General features: G+C 37.2%; 2 protein-coding genes across 4 annotated transcripts in view; both read left to right on the top strand.

Moving 5' to 3' along the window:
• The window catches only part of LOC126840179 (basigin), a 151,191-nt gene that overhangs the window by 124,851 nt on the left and 10,217 nt on the right, over positions 1-16,123 (top strand). The gene's annotated exons all lie outside the window — the stretch shown is intronic.
• On the top strand, positions 2,276-14,819 carry LOC126840173 (uncharacterized). 3 transcript variants are annotated; one of them, XM_050575747.1, is made up of 11 exons: positions 2,276-2,628; positions 10,544-10,737; positions 11,377-11,517; positions 11,594-11,754; positions 11,836-12,755; positions 12,837-13,017; positions 13,086-13,231; positions 13,323-13,447; positions 13,522-13,707; positions 13,784-14,095; positions 14,493-14,814. In XM_050575747.1, exons 2-11 carry the CDS (start codon positions 10,654-10,656, stop codon positions 14,661-14,663), a joined length of 2,427 nt encoding a protein of 808 aa, XP_050431704.1. In that variant the 5' UTR covers positions 2,276-2,628; positions 10,544-10,653; the 3' UTR covers positions 14,664-14,814. The 3 variants fall into 3 exon arrangements, with proteins under 3 accessions (XP_050431704.1, XP_050431703.1, XP_050431702.1); XM_050575746.1 differs by lacking the exon at positions 2,276-2,628 and adding an exon at positions 10,310-10,469 and having other exon boundaries at positions 13,089-13,231; positions 14,493-14,819; XM_050575745.1 differs by lacking the exon at positions 2,276-2,628 and adding an exon at positions 10,310-10,469 and having other exon boundaries at positions 14,493-14,817.

Here is a 16,123-nt window from a genome sequence, read left to right as displayed (position 1 = left end):
ATAATAATAAATAATAAGGTACAAAATAACACAAAAAACTGTTAAAACTCTAAAGCTCTAAATTTTCTTTAATTTTAGCACTTAAAATGGCTATTAAAAAAACGCATACACCTGTTACGCATAACGTGATAATTTAGGTTGTTTTTAATCTATTATACTTAAACGAATAAGTAGACTATATTATTGGAGTATTTATTTCGGCATATTTAGAAAAACATTAGGTACACGTACACCTGGCCTAAATATATACAAAATTAGTACTCATAATTTGTTGTTTTTGCTTGTTATGAGCAAAAAGACAAAAGCGGAGGTTTTCCTTGGTATTTTTTACAAATTAATTTGCCCGAAATTTTAAATGGAAAAATCTCAAATATAATATTTTTACAAATACTATTAGCGATAGTCGTTTAAATTGAGGTTTGTGTACGATATTTATCCATTATAATATAATAATGGATGTATATTATCTATTACTTGTATACTATGAGTAAAAGCTGTTAATCAAACTACACGAATTGGAAAACAATATTCAATTGTTAAAACCCTGATTAATGATTATAATTTATAACTTTGCACTTTTCTATAAATTCATTTTTACTGGCTTACCTACTACTCACTTATTATAATATGGGCATAACGTGGCATTGTCTAAATGTACCAACACCATATTGAATATTTATGGCAAAAATATTATTTTATAATAATTATGTATTGCTCCGTGTACATATAAAGATAAGACCGAGTTTTTTTAAACTCTTACAGAAAATAATGCCTTAGGACGAGGGTTTAAAATAGGTTTATCAGTTATGACCCTTAACCTCCTCTTGTGCGCTGCTGTAATAAAAACGTTATTGCCATTATTTTGACTTGCGTTATACTTGTTTCTTTGTTACAAAATAATTTTGCCGAAAATCTAATGTTGCCAGATTAATTTTTTGGTTTGTATAAGTATAATAAAAAATATGTCGTAATGACTAAAATACTTTATTTTATATCTATCTATTATTATTATTTTTATTATTTTTAATAATGGTTATGGTGTATAATTATTCATCAATGATCATTAACTCGCAAAAGTGACTGTGCTATATTCGCTGTGACCTCTCTCGACTGATGCTCACACGAATTGAAAAATAGTATTTCTTTTAAAGGGGTTTTGTATAGGCAATTTTTAGTATTATGATTAAATCGATCGATCACGGCTAAACGTTTTCCGATTTTGTTTATAATTTGATTCTAAACCTTCGTTGTTTAACAATAATTATTCTCAATTATTATTCTTGCGGTTTTAAATAGTTATAACAGACATCCGACGTTCAGTTAGTTTTCCCGACAAGAAGTCACCAGAATATTGACTACTTTTTTTAAGTAAACAAAAAGGTCTAGATAATCGAGAGGCCCGAAACGCTACCGAAATGTTAGGCCTTATTCAGTGCCCTATGCTTCATTGCTGACTCCACTACCCACAATACCTATTTCCACTTCATCTTCGTCCACCAATCCCTTGCTAACACAACCGACAAACACTTAAACTTACAGATTCGATTAATTACAATTTACTTTTCAAACATTACCGCGGTTCTCAAACGCTTTCTATAACCTCCTAGCCACTAAATTTGATCTCTCACTTATTCTCGATCCATTTATCTACAACGCTCATCTTCATCGCTTTAAAAAAAAAACTAAACGCATCAACTTTATTCCAAAACGTATAAATAATTAACTATCTGCAGCATACCTACATAATATTATAAAAGCGATACCTATAAAGAACTCGGTTTTATACTGGTCCGTTTATTGGTGTTGTTACAAAGAATATAAATTACTTTTTTTTTATGGATACTCTAGATACAAATATAAATAATGGGTTTATATGTACTTATAAAATATTAATTATTTCGTATGTTATACCAGACTCCAGATTGCTATAATACTGTATTTTACTCGTGTGTTTAGGTATATACCTATATAATAAATATCATCAGGGTGTATAAAACAAACCCGTCCGTGGTAAAGGGTTACATATTATACAAAATAATATATTATATAATAATAATAAATATTATAATATAGACCGGGATACACACATGGTACCCACATGTGGGATAATATTATTATCTTCTGGGCAATATCGTTGAGTGTGTCCGCCGACACGAGTGAACCGGAGGCGGTTGCGAGTATCGTCGTTTCGTCGTCGGTGAGGAGTACAAGACACCGGTTCGATCCCCCCACAATATCCGTCCGGCGTCCACTGTGTGTGTGACTTGTGAGTGCCGCGTTGGTCTGGCCACCGTGACGTGTAGTGGAGACGACGGCCGCACCGTGCTCTGTCGTGTGTAACAGGTGTGGACGTACATACACCATTACAACGGTCCAGTAGTCCGCAATCGCTTCGACGGTATATTAGTTGATGATAAAAAGAACTGAAATATAATCACTATTTGTTTCTAAAAAATTTGTATTATTTTTTTTTTACCCAAAGTGCGAGTGCTGTTTTTTTTTTCACTTAATTTTCGTCGAGTCCGTGGGAAACAAAAAAAGTTATCGTGAACCACTTGATGGAGTTATGTTGATCTTCGCCGGGATAATTATTTTTAAAACTGGAGGGTAACCGCAACACGGATAGAGGTGAGTTATTAGTATTAATAATTGTTATAGTCGAGTTTGACTTAAAAATCACGCAAAGTAGCGATTTCCCGATTTTATATTTTATTAAAAAACTAGACCCGGATGAGTTCTTTCGGGTATGCACAAAAGCCAATAGATCCATATTTTTGAGTTTTGTAACCAAACGACGTTTGGACTTAAACAAAAATACCAGCTGAGTTTTTTTTTGGATCCTTTTGCACATTCTTCTGGTCGAGCTTATTCGATTTGCCGTCGAACCTCGCCATTTATCAATAGTTAACCAAATAGTTGTGCCAAAACACAAACAATGTCTCAATTCGTAATTATAAATCGTATTTTGGACGGAATTTTGAGTTGGGACAGTTTTTAAAATTTTAATTAAAAAATAAAAAACGCATGCGTTAGGTTAGTCTTTTCGTTTAGTCGCCCAAAGAACGCTTTAAAAATAACGTCACGTGTGTGCCGCCTAAAAAATTATGTTACCAAATTCCAACGACTGAAACGGTAAACGTGCTTCAACGACGGATATCCATCATAACTTTTTTTTTCAAAATATTTTTTGTTTTCAATATCCGATTCGGTGGTTTGTTTTTTCCTTCTCTGCACAATGGATGGACAATGACCTTTTGTGTTGGCCCACACCGGTAAACCGCACCAATGCCACTCTGGTCGTTTTGGTATTCTGGTCCGTGTCATGTATTCGTCGGTCAAGTTGAATATTGATGAACGCGTCCTCGGTGTAGATCATGTTGTTATATATTAATATTATTAGTATACACGCCGACTGACGACGCAACTTGTATAAATATTATTATGTATGTGTGTACGCGTGTCTGGGGTTTATAAATCCTTTTTTTTCTTCTTGAGTTTCCGACGGTCTTATGTACTATTGAGCCACGTTCAAGGTACCTACAATATGTGTGTACCTAAAAAATCGTTTTTTTTTTATGATTGTAGAGGTCGGTGGCGGTGACAATATCGCGTCGAACACAAACACCGTGTAAAGGTGTTGTGTCGATGCCGTGCATTGTCGTGTTACCAATTATATGGCTTTTGTTGGACTCCGAAAGGCGTGGAGAGACAGACCGTTACCGTGTTAACAAAATAAGGTGCCTTATAACAGAAATAAGGTTTATGTACGACGACCCATCCGTCGTTATGGCCGTGTAAAATTACAGTAATTGCGGGAGACCTTGGCGAGAAAATTTAATTAATTGTATTAACGTCTCGAGAATGTTTTTTTTTATTTCACACACAAACGCGAAGACAATGGGAACTAGATAGAAAACATAATAATATGCATACACCTGATGTAAAATAATGAATCCCGCTAGGTACTTCATCCGAAGATTAGAACCCGTCGTTGGTCTTCGACCCCGCCGACTAATATCGTTGAAATTATTTTCTCTGTATGCTTGTTTTGTTTAAAATCGACCATTCGGTATAAAAATTCAATATACTATTCTATAATATTATGAAAGCGCCCGAAGCCGTCTCGTTATGTACTTGAGACGGCTTTTGAACGGACACTCGTCTAATATCGTTTTATTTTTCACATAACATACGTAAACAAACAACCACGGATTTGTTATGATTGGATTACACGATTTAGTGAAAATTTACTAGGCATAAGATTTTCAAAATTACTTCCTCGACTTTTGCTCGGGGTTCGTTACCGCGGCAAACTCTGTCCATCCTAGGCACACGTTAGAAACTATATTTTGCATTTAGATTTAAATGTTTAACCAGGTTGACCACATCACACGTCATTTAAATCTATTGTTTACAAAACTACACATACAACAAAATGTAATCACATACATCTAAAACGTATAATTTTATTTTATAAGATAAATCTCATATTTTCACACGAATTCTCGCGTGTGAAATAAATAATAATTAGGGAGTTTTTTAACTGTCACGTCTATTATTTATAATTGCTTAATGGCCAGGACAAACGAGGTACGGTAGTAGTAAGTATAGAGACCCCGCAAAATAAAAAAAAACTTCAACACATGCGACCCGCGTTCGCATAGCAGCACCCACAGGTTGTACACCGTTGCCGAATAACTTTCACTCTGTTATAATAATGTAATGTTAAAAAAATAAATTGTTGATTTATATTTGAATTTGGCTTGACAATAATAATGCACCCGCCTACAATATTGCAACCTGCCAGGTAGCTTTCCAATATTATACTGAAAATATGTAATTGCGTTTCCGTCCATTCCATTGTCTTGTTGTCCGGAACATCTCTGCATTCCATCGGTGTTGCTACCCAACAAACTGTTGCACATAATAACTAGAGCAGGTTTTCCAGGGGGTTCCGTGTATAATTACAGATATTATATTTATTATTATTATTAACCATTATCCAAACGTGTATCGAGATGCCGAGCAGATGTCGTGCGCTTCCTTCTATCTCGATAGATCGACGATTAACATGTTTTGTATTTATTTTTTCTGAGAGAGAAAGAAAAAACTACACACATTTCGTTGCGTGACTACTAGTCTTAATGCAAACGTCTGGTCCAAAGCGAAACCGATGAACTATACACGTATACACATAACCGACCGAACCTAACGATTTCAACTCACCAAATTAAGCACATTCATAATAATTATATTTTATACACTAACTACTCGAAACTAGACAATTCAAACGGGAAGAAATTAGCAGCGATAAAATTGTCAACCAAATCGGACGATGTCCAAAAGCTTTGTAGATTTCCTTGATATAAGACAAGCCTAACATAACCGGTATGAAGTGTGTATGAAGTGACTACCGCTTGTTCATAAAATCTCTTACAGTCTGTGAAATCTCCAGCACCATATTTCGAAACCTTTCTTTTTGCTGTACATACTAGTATATTGTAAACATTAAAAAAAAAACATGAAATACTTGATAATCCCGTGTTGGGTTAGGTTAAGATTCGGGGGAACAAAACTAAGAAGACGGTTTTTTTTTACCAAATGAAAAGTGGAAAAGTTGGACATTTTTTTTTTCAAGAAACTGCTTATAAAGTATTGAATGGTCTTGAAAATAAAACAAAACAATGTTAGTAACGTTACATCAGTGTTAGTTTCTTGTCTTCTCTGGGGCGTTTTTTCCTCTATGATAAATTATTATCAGCTTATCTTCGGCCGATTATTATGGTTGTCGACGTGGTCGATCACGAGAGAATTAGGCAGGAATTCAGCTAAAAAAACATAATCCTTGGCAACAATCAGCCTCAGGCTGTTTACACTACATATTATTATCGTCGAGACGCGGTCACGATTGTGCGAAATTTAAACTTATCCATGAGATTCTGTTGTTATTCCTTTCTCGTGTCCAAAGTCGTTATACCGCTGTATAACACCAACTAATCACTAACCCGCGGTTCACGCATGCTTTTAAATTGTGATATTACATAAAGCAATAATGTCTTGAATTTAAATTTCCAGTTTGACGTCGTTTATGCGTGTGAGTATATATTATTATTATTTATTGTATTTTTGGTTTCTTTTCTGTCGACCGGCCGGCGGGCAACGATTTTGCTCAGGAGAACAGATTACAACAGATACCAAACGTTGAGTGTTATTTTTTTTTGTAAATATTTTATCGTCGAGAAAGTAACACCGTAAATCAACAGCGAGGTCCGGCCAATGAACCGGTCCGGCGTTATCACGAGTCAGTTTTTAGTCCGTTGAGGGCTCCGAGTCCGACTTTATTCGCCATGCTATTTTGCTATTTGCTAATTATCACTACTCACTAGAGACCAGTCGAAAAATGGGAATTTTCCAGCTGGCCTGAATCATTTATAATGCCTGGTGGCTTAGCCAAATCGTTGCTTGTGCATTTTTAAGCATGCCATTTTCGTGAACGATCTATCATCACAGAAATCACAATTTCCTTTATGTTTTTTTTTTTTAAATTAGCTTTTAATGCATTTCATTAAAGTTTAATTTCTTAAGACTATTAAAAAATAATGTACCAAAACAAACTTGTGCATTTAAAATACACGGCACTGAAAAAGTAAGAAAACATAACAAGTAGAACGTTCACTATAAATCGTTTAAAATATATAAAATCGTCGTTGCCGCGAAAAAAACTCCCATCTGCTAAAACCTAATTGTTTAGGGGACACTAAAACGTGTAAAACGATTTATAGTAGGTAATACGTAGGATATTTTATTTTTCATTCTACAATGGAATAGCACGTTGGAGATTTTATCATATGATAGCTTATTTTTTTCTGTATCCGGGAATACCAAAACCTCAAAATCGTAAAATTGGCACATGAGAGGTTTCTTTGTGGCAACGACGATATATTATTTTTGATTTTTGCCGTTTTTCAATTAACTAGATAGTTTTTGTTTTTAATCTAGTTAAAAAAATATTTTTTATCAGTCGGATGAAGTGCGTGATTTCCCATTCTGAACTTACTTTCCGCTCCGTCTCTTTGTATTTTTATAATCCTAACTTGAAGTCCTTGTAGCTTACTATCTAATTCCGAGTATAAATTAGCTAAACAAGTTATCTTCCAAGACCGCGTGAGCATATGTAATAAATATTTGGATATAAGCAGTAGACCAAAGAGGTATCTTATGCCGGAATGTAAATACAACATATTTTGAAATTACAATTGAGTATTATGGTGAATGGCTACTAATCGAGAAGAGAGGTGTACTACGGATCTATTGTTCATTAAAAAAAAACCTTGACAGTCTTGGCGCACGTTGGTTGTTTAGCATTGTAAATTCTAGCTTTTAACCCAGTACCGTTGTAGGTACTGTAAAAAGAGTGTATAGTAAACCGGAGGGTCGTAGGTATTGTGATTTCAGATACCCAATAATACCAAATATTTATTCCACCATACGGCACCGCAGTGGAGAAAGGTTGATCCGTCTTGACGAATTTCACTCGGCCGCCAATCACAACATTGTGCCGAGCGTACAATAGATAATTATCTTGTATTATCATATTATACACATATTATATATAATATGTACCTATGTATACGTGGTTGCGTGTAATCAAATCACGATACACATATAGTGATGTAGAGACAGGACGAAAAAATATTAATAATAATACAAATTCTGAAGGGTACCTAGGTATCTGCGCCTCGAGCGATTTTTAGGAGCGACTGTTCAGGTATTCGTTCACCTTGAAACCGCCAAACGCAGATAATAACATTATAATAATATGTGTATACACTCAACTCTTTACCTCCACACCTTCCTCTTTTTTTTACTTCAAGTGCGTGCACATACAACGCGTTATCGTCGTTAAATAACAGTTAAACCGACCTTGTTTGGTCAATAAATGTACGTTTATATAAATATATATATACATACGTAAGCACTGCTACTATGTATTATTATAATAGTATACTATGTACCTACGCTGCGATACTGCCTATACTAATATTATTATACTGGATACCTTCCGTTGCAGGTGGCTACTTAACCGGACGGTTGGCGCACCTGCAATACGAATTAATAGTAGTAGAGTATTATTTTTTTACCATTCTTCTTCTTCGTTTTTTTTTTAAGATATGATGTGCACGTTATTCCGGAAGTGGCGAGGGGTTACACGCGCTCACAATAGACGATTAGACGTCTGTCGGCTGTTTTGCCGAGCCGTTGGGAATCCGTAATAGCCTCACCTACGTCTGAAATATGGTGTTTTTTTTTTAATCCAAGTGTTACACGACAGGTGTAATAATATTTTATTTGTCTATATTTTTTGCGCAGAAACAAACATTGTTAACCGTCGAGAAATATTGTAGCAACTGCAGCCGTGTACCTAGTACCTACTCGGTAGTCGGTACGAAGTGCCCGTCATATTTCTACACACATGATATAATAAAGAGGAAAAACTATAATGGCGGATAAAACGTTCTTATTATTTTTCTCATGGACACCAAACACACACACACACACACACTCACGTTATTAAGATGTTTTTTGTTGTTGTTATTATTGTTATCGACGTGACACGGCCGTTTTTCTCTGTACGCGTATCAAATAGAGAACATCATCCATAAGCTCCCGAAAATCCAATTTCTATTCCCCTTACAAGACAAACACAATCGGTACGGACAGCCGGATGAATACCATAAAGACGGGTTATATACCAAAAGCGAACACACATAAAATATGGAACGTCTTCGGTGTTTAGGTCATGCTAGTCCGTATTGGAGCAACGTCGTCTGACGATTCAAAAATAATAATACTCTATTATTTTATTTCGTTTGACCGATGAGCCGTATCTAATTCTTCGGTGCACAATAGTCCATATTGTGTATACACGTAGCAATGTATACACAGACAATATACGTGATGCGATATCAGCCGATTGCCGTATTAAACCGTTTTAGTGATAGTGTTTTTTCTTGTTATTATTATTATTATTTTTTTGCCGAAAGAATCCTGTCGAACGCCGCACTATGGTAATTCACAATATTATTGGAAAACTATCCGCTGCGTCCACCTGACCAAAAAGCTATTATTGTACACGTTCAAATATATTCCCAACACGAATACGGGCAACTATATTGTGACTCATACATCTGATGGACACGCTCGAAAACACCGGACTAGCCCATTCTTTCGGGTTCGCCTTAGAAACCCCTTTTTGAATCCGGCGCGCTCAATGGGGGTAATCAGGCTAAAAATTGAATAACAATGATTTACACTAGATATGGACGAACGACGGTTAACGTATACTTGTAAACTATATACATAACATATATACTCGGTACCGAATCCAACAGGTGTGCGCGGTAGTGCGGGACAAGAAAGCTCTGCGCGGCCCTACACCCTGTTCCGGATTTCTGGTCGCTTGCTTTCCCATGGTACCGTGTGGAACTAATGAACTTCCGCTCCCTATGGAATCCTAAAGAGCATAATATAATAATATTATATAGTTTTACCCGAAACAAATCCGTTATGCACCGGTACGTGTACTCACCGGTTTACATATTATTATACACGCCAAAGCGTTTTGAGGTTTTCGGTATAATATATATATTTTTTTAATAACCGCCCGTGTATTTGTCTATTGCGATTTTTTTTTCTCTACCCCCCCCCCTCTTCCTCCCACCCTCCGAGTTGGTAGTAGCCGAGTCAACGGTTATTTAACAGTCCGATAAAAAGAGTGCTTGAACGTAAATAGCTTTATTTTTTTAACGACAACCCGAGGCAGGTGTTCCGCACTCTCTTTACCAATTACCAACGGTCACATCTGACGGTCGTCAATTTGTTGGGGTAGGGTTTTTTTCTCGAATTAACGTATCCTTGCACCTTGCTGACGGAATTATACCTGTAGCTATTTTTCAAGTCTAATGTCATGTCAAAATATATACATGATGAATACGGGACATAGGTATGTGATACAAATAGCGGCAAGAAAAATATAATGATATTGTCGACCGTTGTGGCGACGATTCGCGTGTAAATTATTCACGAAGGATACAAGCGGGCACTTAATAATTAAATCAGTCGCGCAACAGTGATAACAAGACGAAACGCAATTAAATGTTTTTTTTTTTTACAACCGGGCACGGGCTACTTACTCCGTTGCATTTCGTGGCCCGTGACATAAGAGTTGAGATATACATATTCAAACGTATGTGGAAAAACAATAGGCACACATACGGAAACACAATGCGCCGAATAGTCGGCCAGCGCGCTCGTTCTCCGGACCATGTGCACTTGTGCCAATTCTTCAGCCGCCGTTCGGCCGAGCCCGCCCGGTCGTACCACAGTGAGGCAAGTGAAACGTCTCAGCCGGGACCGAAAGTCCACCTCGGATCCCGTGATCGAGACGCTGCTCTGTCCACCTTCATCCTGTATAACGAACAGATACACTAGAATGATTTATTTTTTTGACGGGTTTTCATTGAATGTTTTATTTTTGTTTCAGGGGTCGTAGGGCTAACCAAGCCGGCGCCTCCGCCAAAACCCACCGCCGGTCCGCCGCAGCAACAGGGAGGCCAACAGCAGCATCAAACGTCAGGACCGCCACCATACAGGATGCCACCCTATCCGCTGTACAACGAACCTTCGCCGTTGCCCGGTTCCAGCAACAAAATCCACACTCATTCTAGTAAATTCCCGGTGAGTCAACTCCACAATAACTATAATAATTATTATTCTGTGCGATTTCCACGGCCGGGAACTACACCTACAAACGCCCGCAGTTGCTCGTTTTGGCTATGAGAAACGCGGCCCGTGAGAATAGTTCCCAAACCGCTGGGAAGCGGCACAGCGAAAGTCGACGGCGTAAACAATCTCATCGGCTCGAGATAGCCGCCTAAAGATTAGAACACGGGTACGTTGACGTGACCGCGATTTGTGTGATATCGTGCGATGGAAACCTTAAAGTTTCGTATTAAAAGGGTCAAAAGAAAAAAAAGGGTAACCTCTAGCAGAGTTCAAGTGACATATTAAGAGTTGTGTTAATTTGTGAGCGCAACGTTTGATGTATGAGCAATATGTCAAGGTATGTAGAGGAGAAGCAAACGGATCGTCGCAGTCGGCAGATATAGTCAACGTGAATAAAATCCCAGCGCATCTATACTGTTTGGTTTTTTTTTTAACCAATTAAAACGCGTGGCCGTAGCAATCGAGTCTATCACGAATCGTCTCGAAGAGTGTATAAAAAAAAAAAATCTGAAACTCGTTTAACTACACTATAATTATTATAAACGTCATTAAACCGCAGGATGAAAGTAATAAAATTGTTTTTATTTCCAGATTGAAAGGGAAGTGGTTCTTAGCAGTACCGATAAAAATTTAAAAATACCGATATTGAATGACTACAAGAAAAGGCCCAAAGCCGTCGGACCTGACACGCCAAACGTACAAATCGCATGGTCGGATCAGTCTACGAGCGCAGTACGTCAGACATCATGAATTCCACTCATAACTGTACAGCTGTATTATTATTATTGATTTTGTTGTCACATTTCAGTATAATGTACCTCAAAATACACACCAATACCATACGCCGCATCATTACGCCATGGTTAACAATGAACAACAGCATGTTTACAAAGCCGAACCGTTAAAGACTTTGGATCCTCCAACTGAGTTATCTCCTATATTCAGAGACGATTCTAACGGATTTGCCCCGTAAGATCTACATGCGATTTCAATAAAAAAATTGTATTCCTCTTAATATTTTACAATTTATTTTTAATCTTTTATTTGAAGGCGTTTAGAAACGTATAACGGAGGAACGGGTATTTCACATTCTACCCCCGAAGACCCTAACAATTCGAAAAAGTTTTCGTCTCGCATCAAAGACATGATTACCACGAGGTTTTCAAAATCAAAAACCGAACCGGTAGCGGAACTGAATTTGAATAACGCCGAGACTCCTTTGCCAACACCGATCAAACTAGACGACCCGGCAATGAGCCCTCACAGTCAACTGATCCAACACGGGGTCTACTTGGCCGTTAATAATCAAATGCAAAACATGACCATTCAAATGCCAAATCAAAACGTGTATCAAACACCGGATCAGTGCAGAGCTAATGTGGCTGGTCCGTCGAGAACTTACGAGAGGCCTCATACTGTACAGACTAACAGGGTAATCGACCAGAGAAGGCCGAACGTCCAGAGCTACAGTAGTGAAGTTCACCGGCCCACCAACTATGAAGTTAGAGTCCAGGCCAATAATTACGGACATATCAACCAGAGTCCGTTGTACGTTAAGAAGAGTCTACCGGCTCAACAGCCGCAAGAGTGTTTTAAGACGCCAATGCCTCTGGCAAAGACCAAAGATGTTCCCGCTCCCTTTCCTAGATCCAAGTCTAACGACAATCTAGTCGAATCGAGCAATAATACACAACAGACTATTGTGCAGTACTCTAGCGATAGGTATTTGGGACGGAAAATCTGCAAGAGAGATGATTTCAAATCTCAACCCAGTTCGCTAGACGACGTCGACAAGTTAGAGGAGCAACGAGCTGCCAGCGGTCCAATAAGCGGAGCCAGTTCGGATGGAAGGTTAGGTAGTGGCGGCCAATCAGATTCTGGGCGTGGTAGTACCGTTTACAGTAGCGGTAAAGCTCAAAACTCTGCCACCAGCCCCGAATCGTCGTCGGAGATGCAACAAAGAAACCAAGGTAAACTGTAGTTACATAACATCAACTCTATACAACGATATTCTGTTTGTCTAAAATATAAATTACCATCGGCTTTCGCAGGGAAGAAAGGCCAAAGCGAATGGATGGATTACGTAGACACTGAGCTACGGCAAATCCTCGATCCATCAAAGGTCAGCGTGCCGTCGACGTTAAGTGACAGCGTATCATCGGTCACTCCTCCCTTACCGCCATTGTCTCCCGATGGATCATCTGACGGCATGCAAACGCCCGTGCACAAACAGTAAGTGTTATTAGAAACAAACAAAAACCATATAGATTCGTGGGTCTTAATTGGATTTTGTCTATTAGTAGAACGGAATACGTGGTGAAATCCAGAGGTCAAACTTCCAATCAACGAAATCCGTGGTCTTCTAGAGCGCCAAAAGAGAAGTCGCACAGAGACAGGCCTACTACGAGTTCTTCTAAACGGCCGGATCTAAGAAGAATTCTCCAATGTAAGAAAACATATTACATGTTTTTAAAGAACAATATCAATCTCTCCCCCTCCCCGAAAAAAATAATCTTACAATGATAATATGCACACAGCGAGTAGCGTCGGTGACATGGATTCTATGTTTGACGAGGAAGCTAGTAGCGACGACGAAACCGTCAACAGTGATGTGCGAACTATAAGAAAGCAGCTTGAAGGGTTGGAGACCATGTACTCGGAGGTTCGTATAAACAACCGTTGAGAACTACACGCAGTCGGCTATCTATGTAACAATGATATTAATTTTATTTACAGGTGTTAAAACTGCTAGGAGTGCGCAAATCCGGAGGTCCCAAATATCAACCGTCCGATCCGAGAATTCACAGGAGACGCATGTATGGCAGCATGTCATCTATACCGTCATCGGCCAGCAGTAGGCCTTACCGGGAGAGACATCGCAGATCTACGGACGACCGTAAGAAGACCGTCAAAGACATCAAAGTAAGTAGTTTTATTTTATTTATGCATCAATAATAGTTTTTGGTTCTCGTTCCTAACTTACGCTGTTTTCCCACAGGGTATCAACAAACGATTTCAGAGGTTAGAATCTCACGTGGTCACTCTAGCTAGGAGCGTAGCGCACCTATCGTCCGAGATGAGAACTCAACACCTTATGATCCAGGAAATGGAAGTAATCAGAAACGAACTTTCAGCCCTGAGGACGCAGACAAATATGTTGTCGATCCGTTCGCAATCAGGGCCTCGGGCGCTTCAATCGATCGGCGCCGAACAGACCAACTCAAGTCCGACCAAAGTCAAGAAACTCACAAAATTTTTTGGCGATGAGCCACCGCTTTTAAGACTGTTCCTGAAGAAGTTGGGTTACGAGGTAATTGATATACGTCGTTTAAATAATAGTGACAAAACGAAAATTTGAAGACTTAAAGTCTACCGCAATACACAGGGAGTCCCACGAGAATTTATATCCGAAGCTACAACACCAATGTTTCAAAAAGAGAATTTCCTTCAAATTTACTGTTTTCTTCCAGTCTTTCGATGTGCCCAAACCATTTAAATTTGTTCTCGCTCATTTTCCCGGCTCTTGGCGCAATTCCCAAATTTATATCCTTATTCTATCTAACCTAGAAACTCCACACAGCCACTTCAACATTATCACGGCCACTTCCTTTCATTCATCTTATCCACTGCCCAACACTCACTTGCATACATCATTGCTGACTTTATCAATAAAAATGTACTATTAATGTTTGTTTTTCATTTTACAGAAATACGCCTCCGCGTTCGAAAAGGAAAAGATTGGTCTGGTCGAGTTGCCTTACATGAGCGAGGAAAGGATGCACAAGCTCGGAGTACCCATGGGTCCCAGGTTGAGGATTATGCAAGAGGCTCAGTTAGGATTCCCTGGTATGCACGAAAATACATTGGCCATCGTTTAATTTGTTGACGGCGAGATCTTCAAGGTCGGCCGATTATTTGATATATATTATATAGTTATATTATAATGCGTTATTCGGTTGTTTATTTTTTATGTGTAAATAAAATATTTTAGTGTCATAAAAAGAAATATACATTTATAGTATCGTTAGACTAAAAAATTTTTTCTCATCTATTTATTTCATATGCGTGGTTCTAGGCTAATTATTTCAGAATGGCCACTTGAAGGTGTAAATAAAATCAAACCGCCAATTTTTTTTAAGTTAATAGATTATTTATATTAAGGTACTTACCATGTTATTGTTTCTTGTGACCATTTTACTATCGTTTATTCTGCAAATCGTTATTACGACTTGTAATAACTTACAACTTATTTATTTTTAAATAATATTGAGGTATATGACGTGTAAGTTTTTGTGCAAGAAAACTCATTTAAGATTTTGTGTATTTAGACAGGAAATCCGGTTTGTTTGCCTTGCAAATGTATTATATCTTCGCTTACCATAATCAATAGGTGGTGTCCCGTATCAATATGGGAAATATGATACATTCCTCCAAAAAAAATGGCCGATCGCAATATCAGATAATCAGTTATCCATTGTCCATGTCATATATATATCATTGTTCATTCTGATTTAATTTATTATACAGTAGTAACATGTTATTAATAACAAATAGGTAAGTAATAACAATATAATATTATCCGTATTTTTCAACAAAGAAATAACGCATTCTGTTTTCTGAAATACCTAATTTGTTATGTTAATATGTACATAAAATGAATAGTAAAGTTGTAAGTAAACAATAATAAATAATATTTTAACAACACAAATAAATTCAACTTCAAGCTATTTTTAGGCCGTTCAGCATTTAAATTACTATTTTTAAATCAAATCAATAGTCCATTTATTCTGTGCAATTTAAGGGGAAAATGTATGTAATAACTAATAGTGTATATATGTATATAATCACATACATTTTGTATCATGTCATGGTATGTTTGCTATATAGTTATGCGTATACATTTAACTAGTTTCCTGTTTTGCTTATATAGTATTACAAACACGCAATTTTATTTACTTATATGTATTAGAGTTAATGTTGATATTTTACAAACGGAATATATAATTCAGTACACAGTATATACATTTCAAAAGACCTCTACGTAAACACGCATCATATATATATATAGTGTCATCTATTTTACAGTATAACATGATACAGTTCATCAACATTTAGCTGGGTCATGGTTCTTAATGAAGGAATACCTATCTACTTTAGGTACTCATTAAAAAATCAGCTATTTCACATTTTGTTTTGTAGTTGTAAAAAATCCAAAAAAAAGGTTGAATCACGTTCGATTGTAAGATATTCATCTTAGCGCGGTGTGGTGTGCCAGAAATAAAATATTTTTAGCTTTGAAGAAATTTTTGATTTTGGGTTTTTAGTAATGCATTTTAAA

Source organism: Adelges cooleyi, unplaced genomic scaffold, assembly GCF_023614345.1.
Source record: "Adelges cooleyi isolate 19-005CV unplaced genomic scaffold, UGA_ACOO_1.1 ACOO_flye_CR_arks_rails_tigmint_CR_PRNA_376, whole genome shotgun sequence".
NCBI lineage: Eukaryota > Metazoa > Arthropoda > Insecta > Hemiptera > Adelgidae > Adelges > Adelges cooleyi.
This window is presented reverse-complemented; position numbering and strand designations above follow the sequence as displayed.

Coding starts and splice junctions, on each gene's coding strand:
- LOC126840173 (XM_050575745.1), top strand. CDS start 10,325: ATGTGCACTTGTGCCAATTCTTCAGCCGCCGTTCGGCCGAGCCCGCCC. Junction 11,518..11,593: donor CGGATCAGTCTACGAGCGCA/GTACGTCAGACA, acceptor GTCACATTTCAG/TATAATGTACCTCAAAATAC. Junction 13,018..13,085: donor CAAACGCCCGTGCACAAACA/GTAAGTGTTATT, acceptor TTTGTCTATTAG/TAGAACGGAATACGTGGTGA.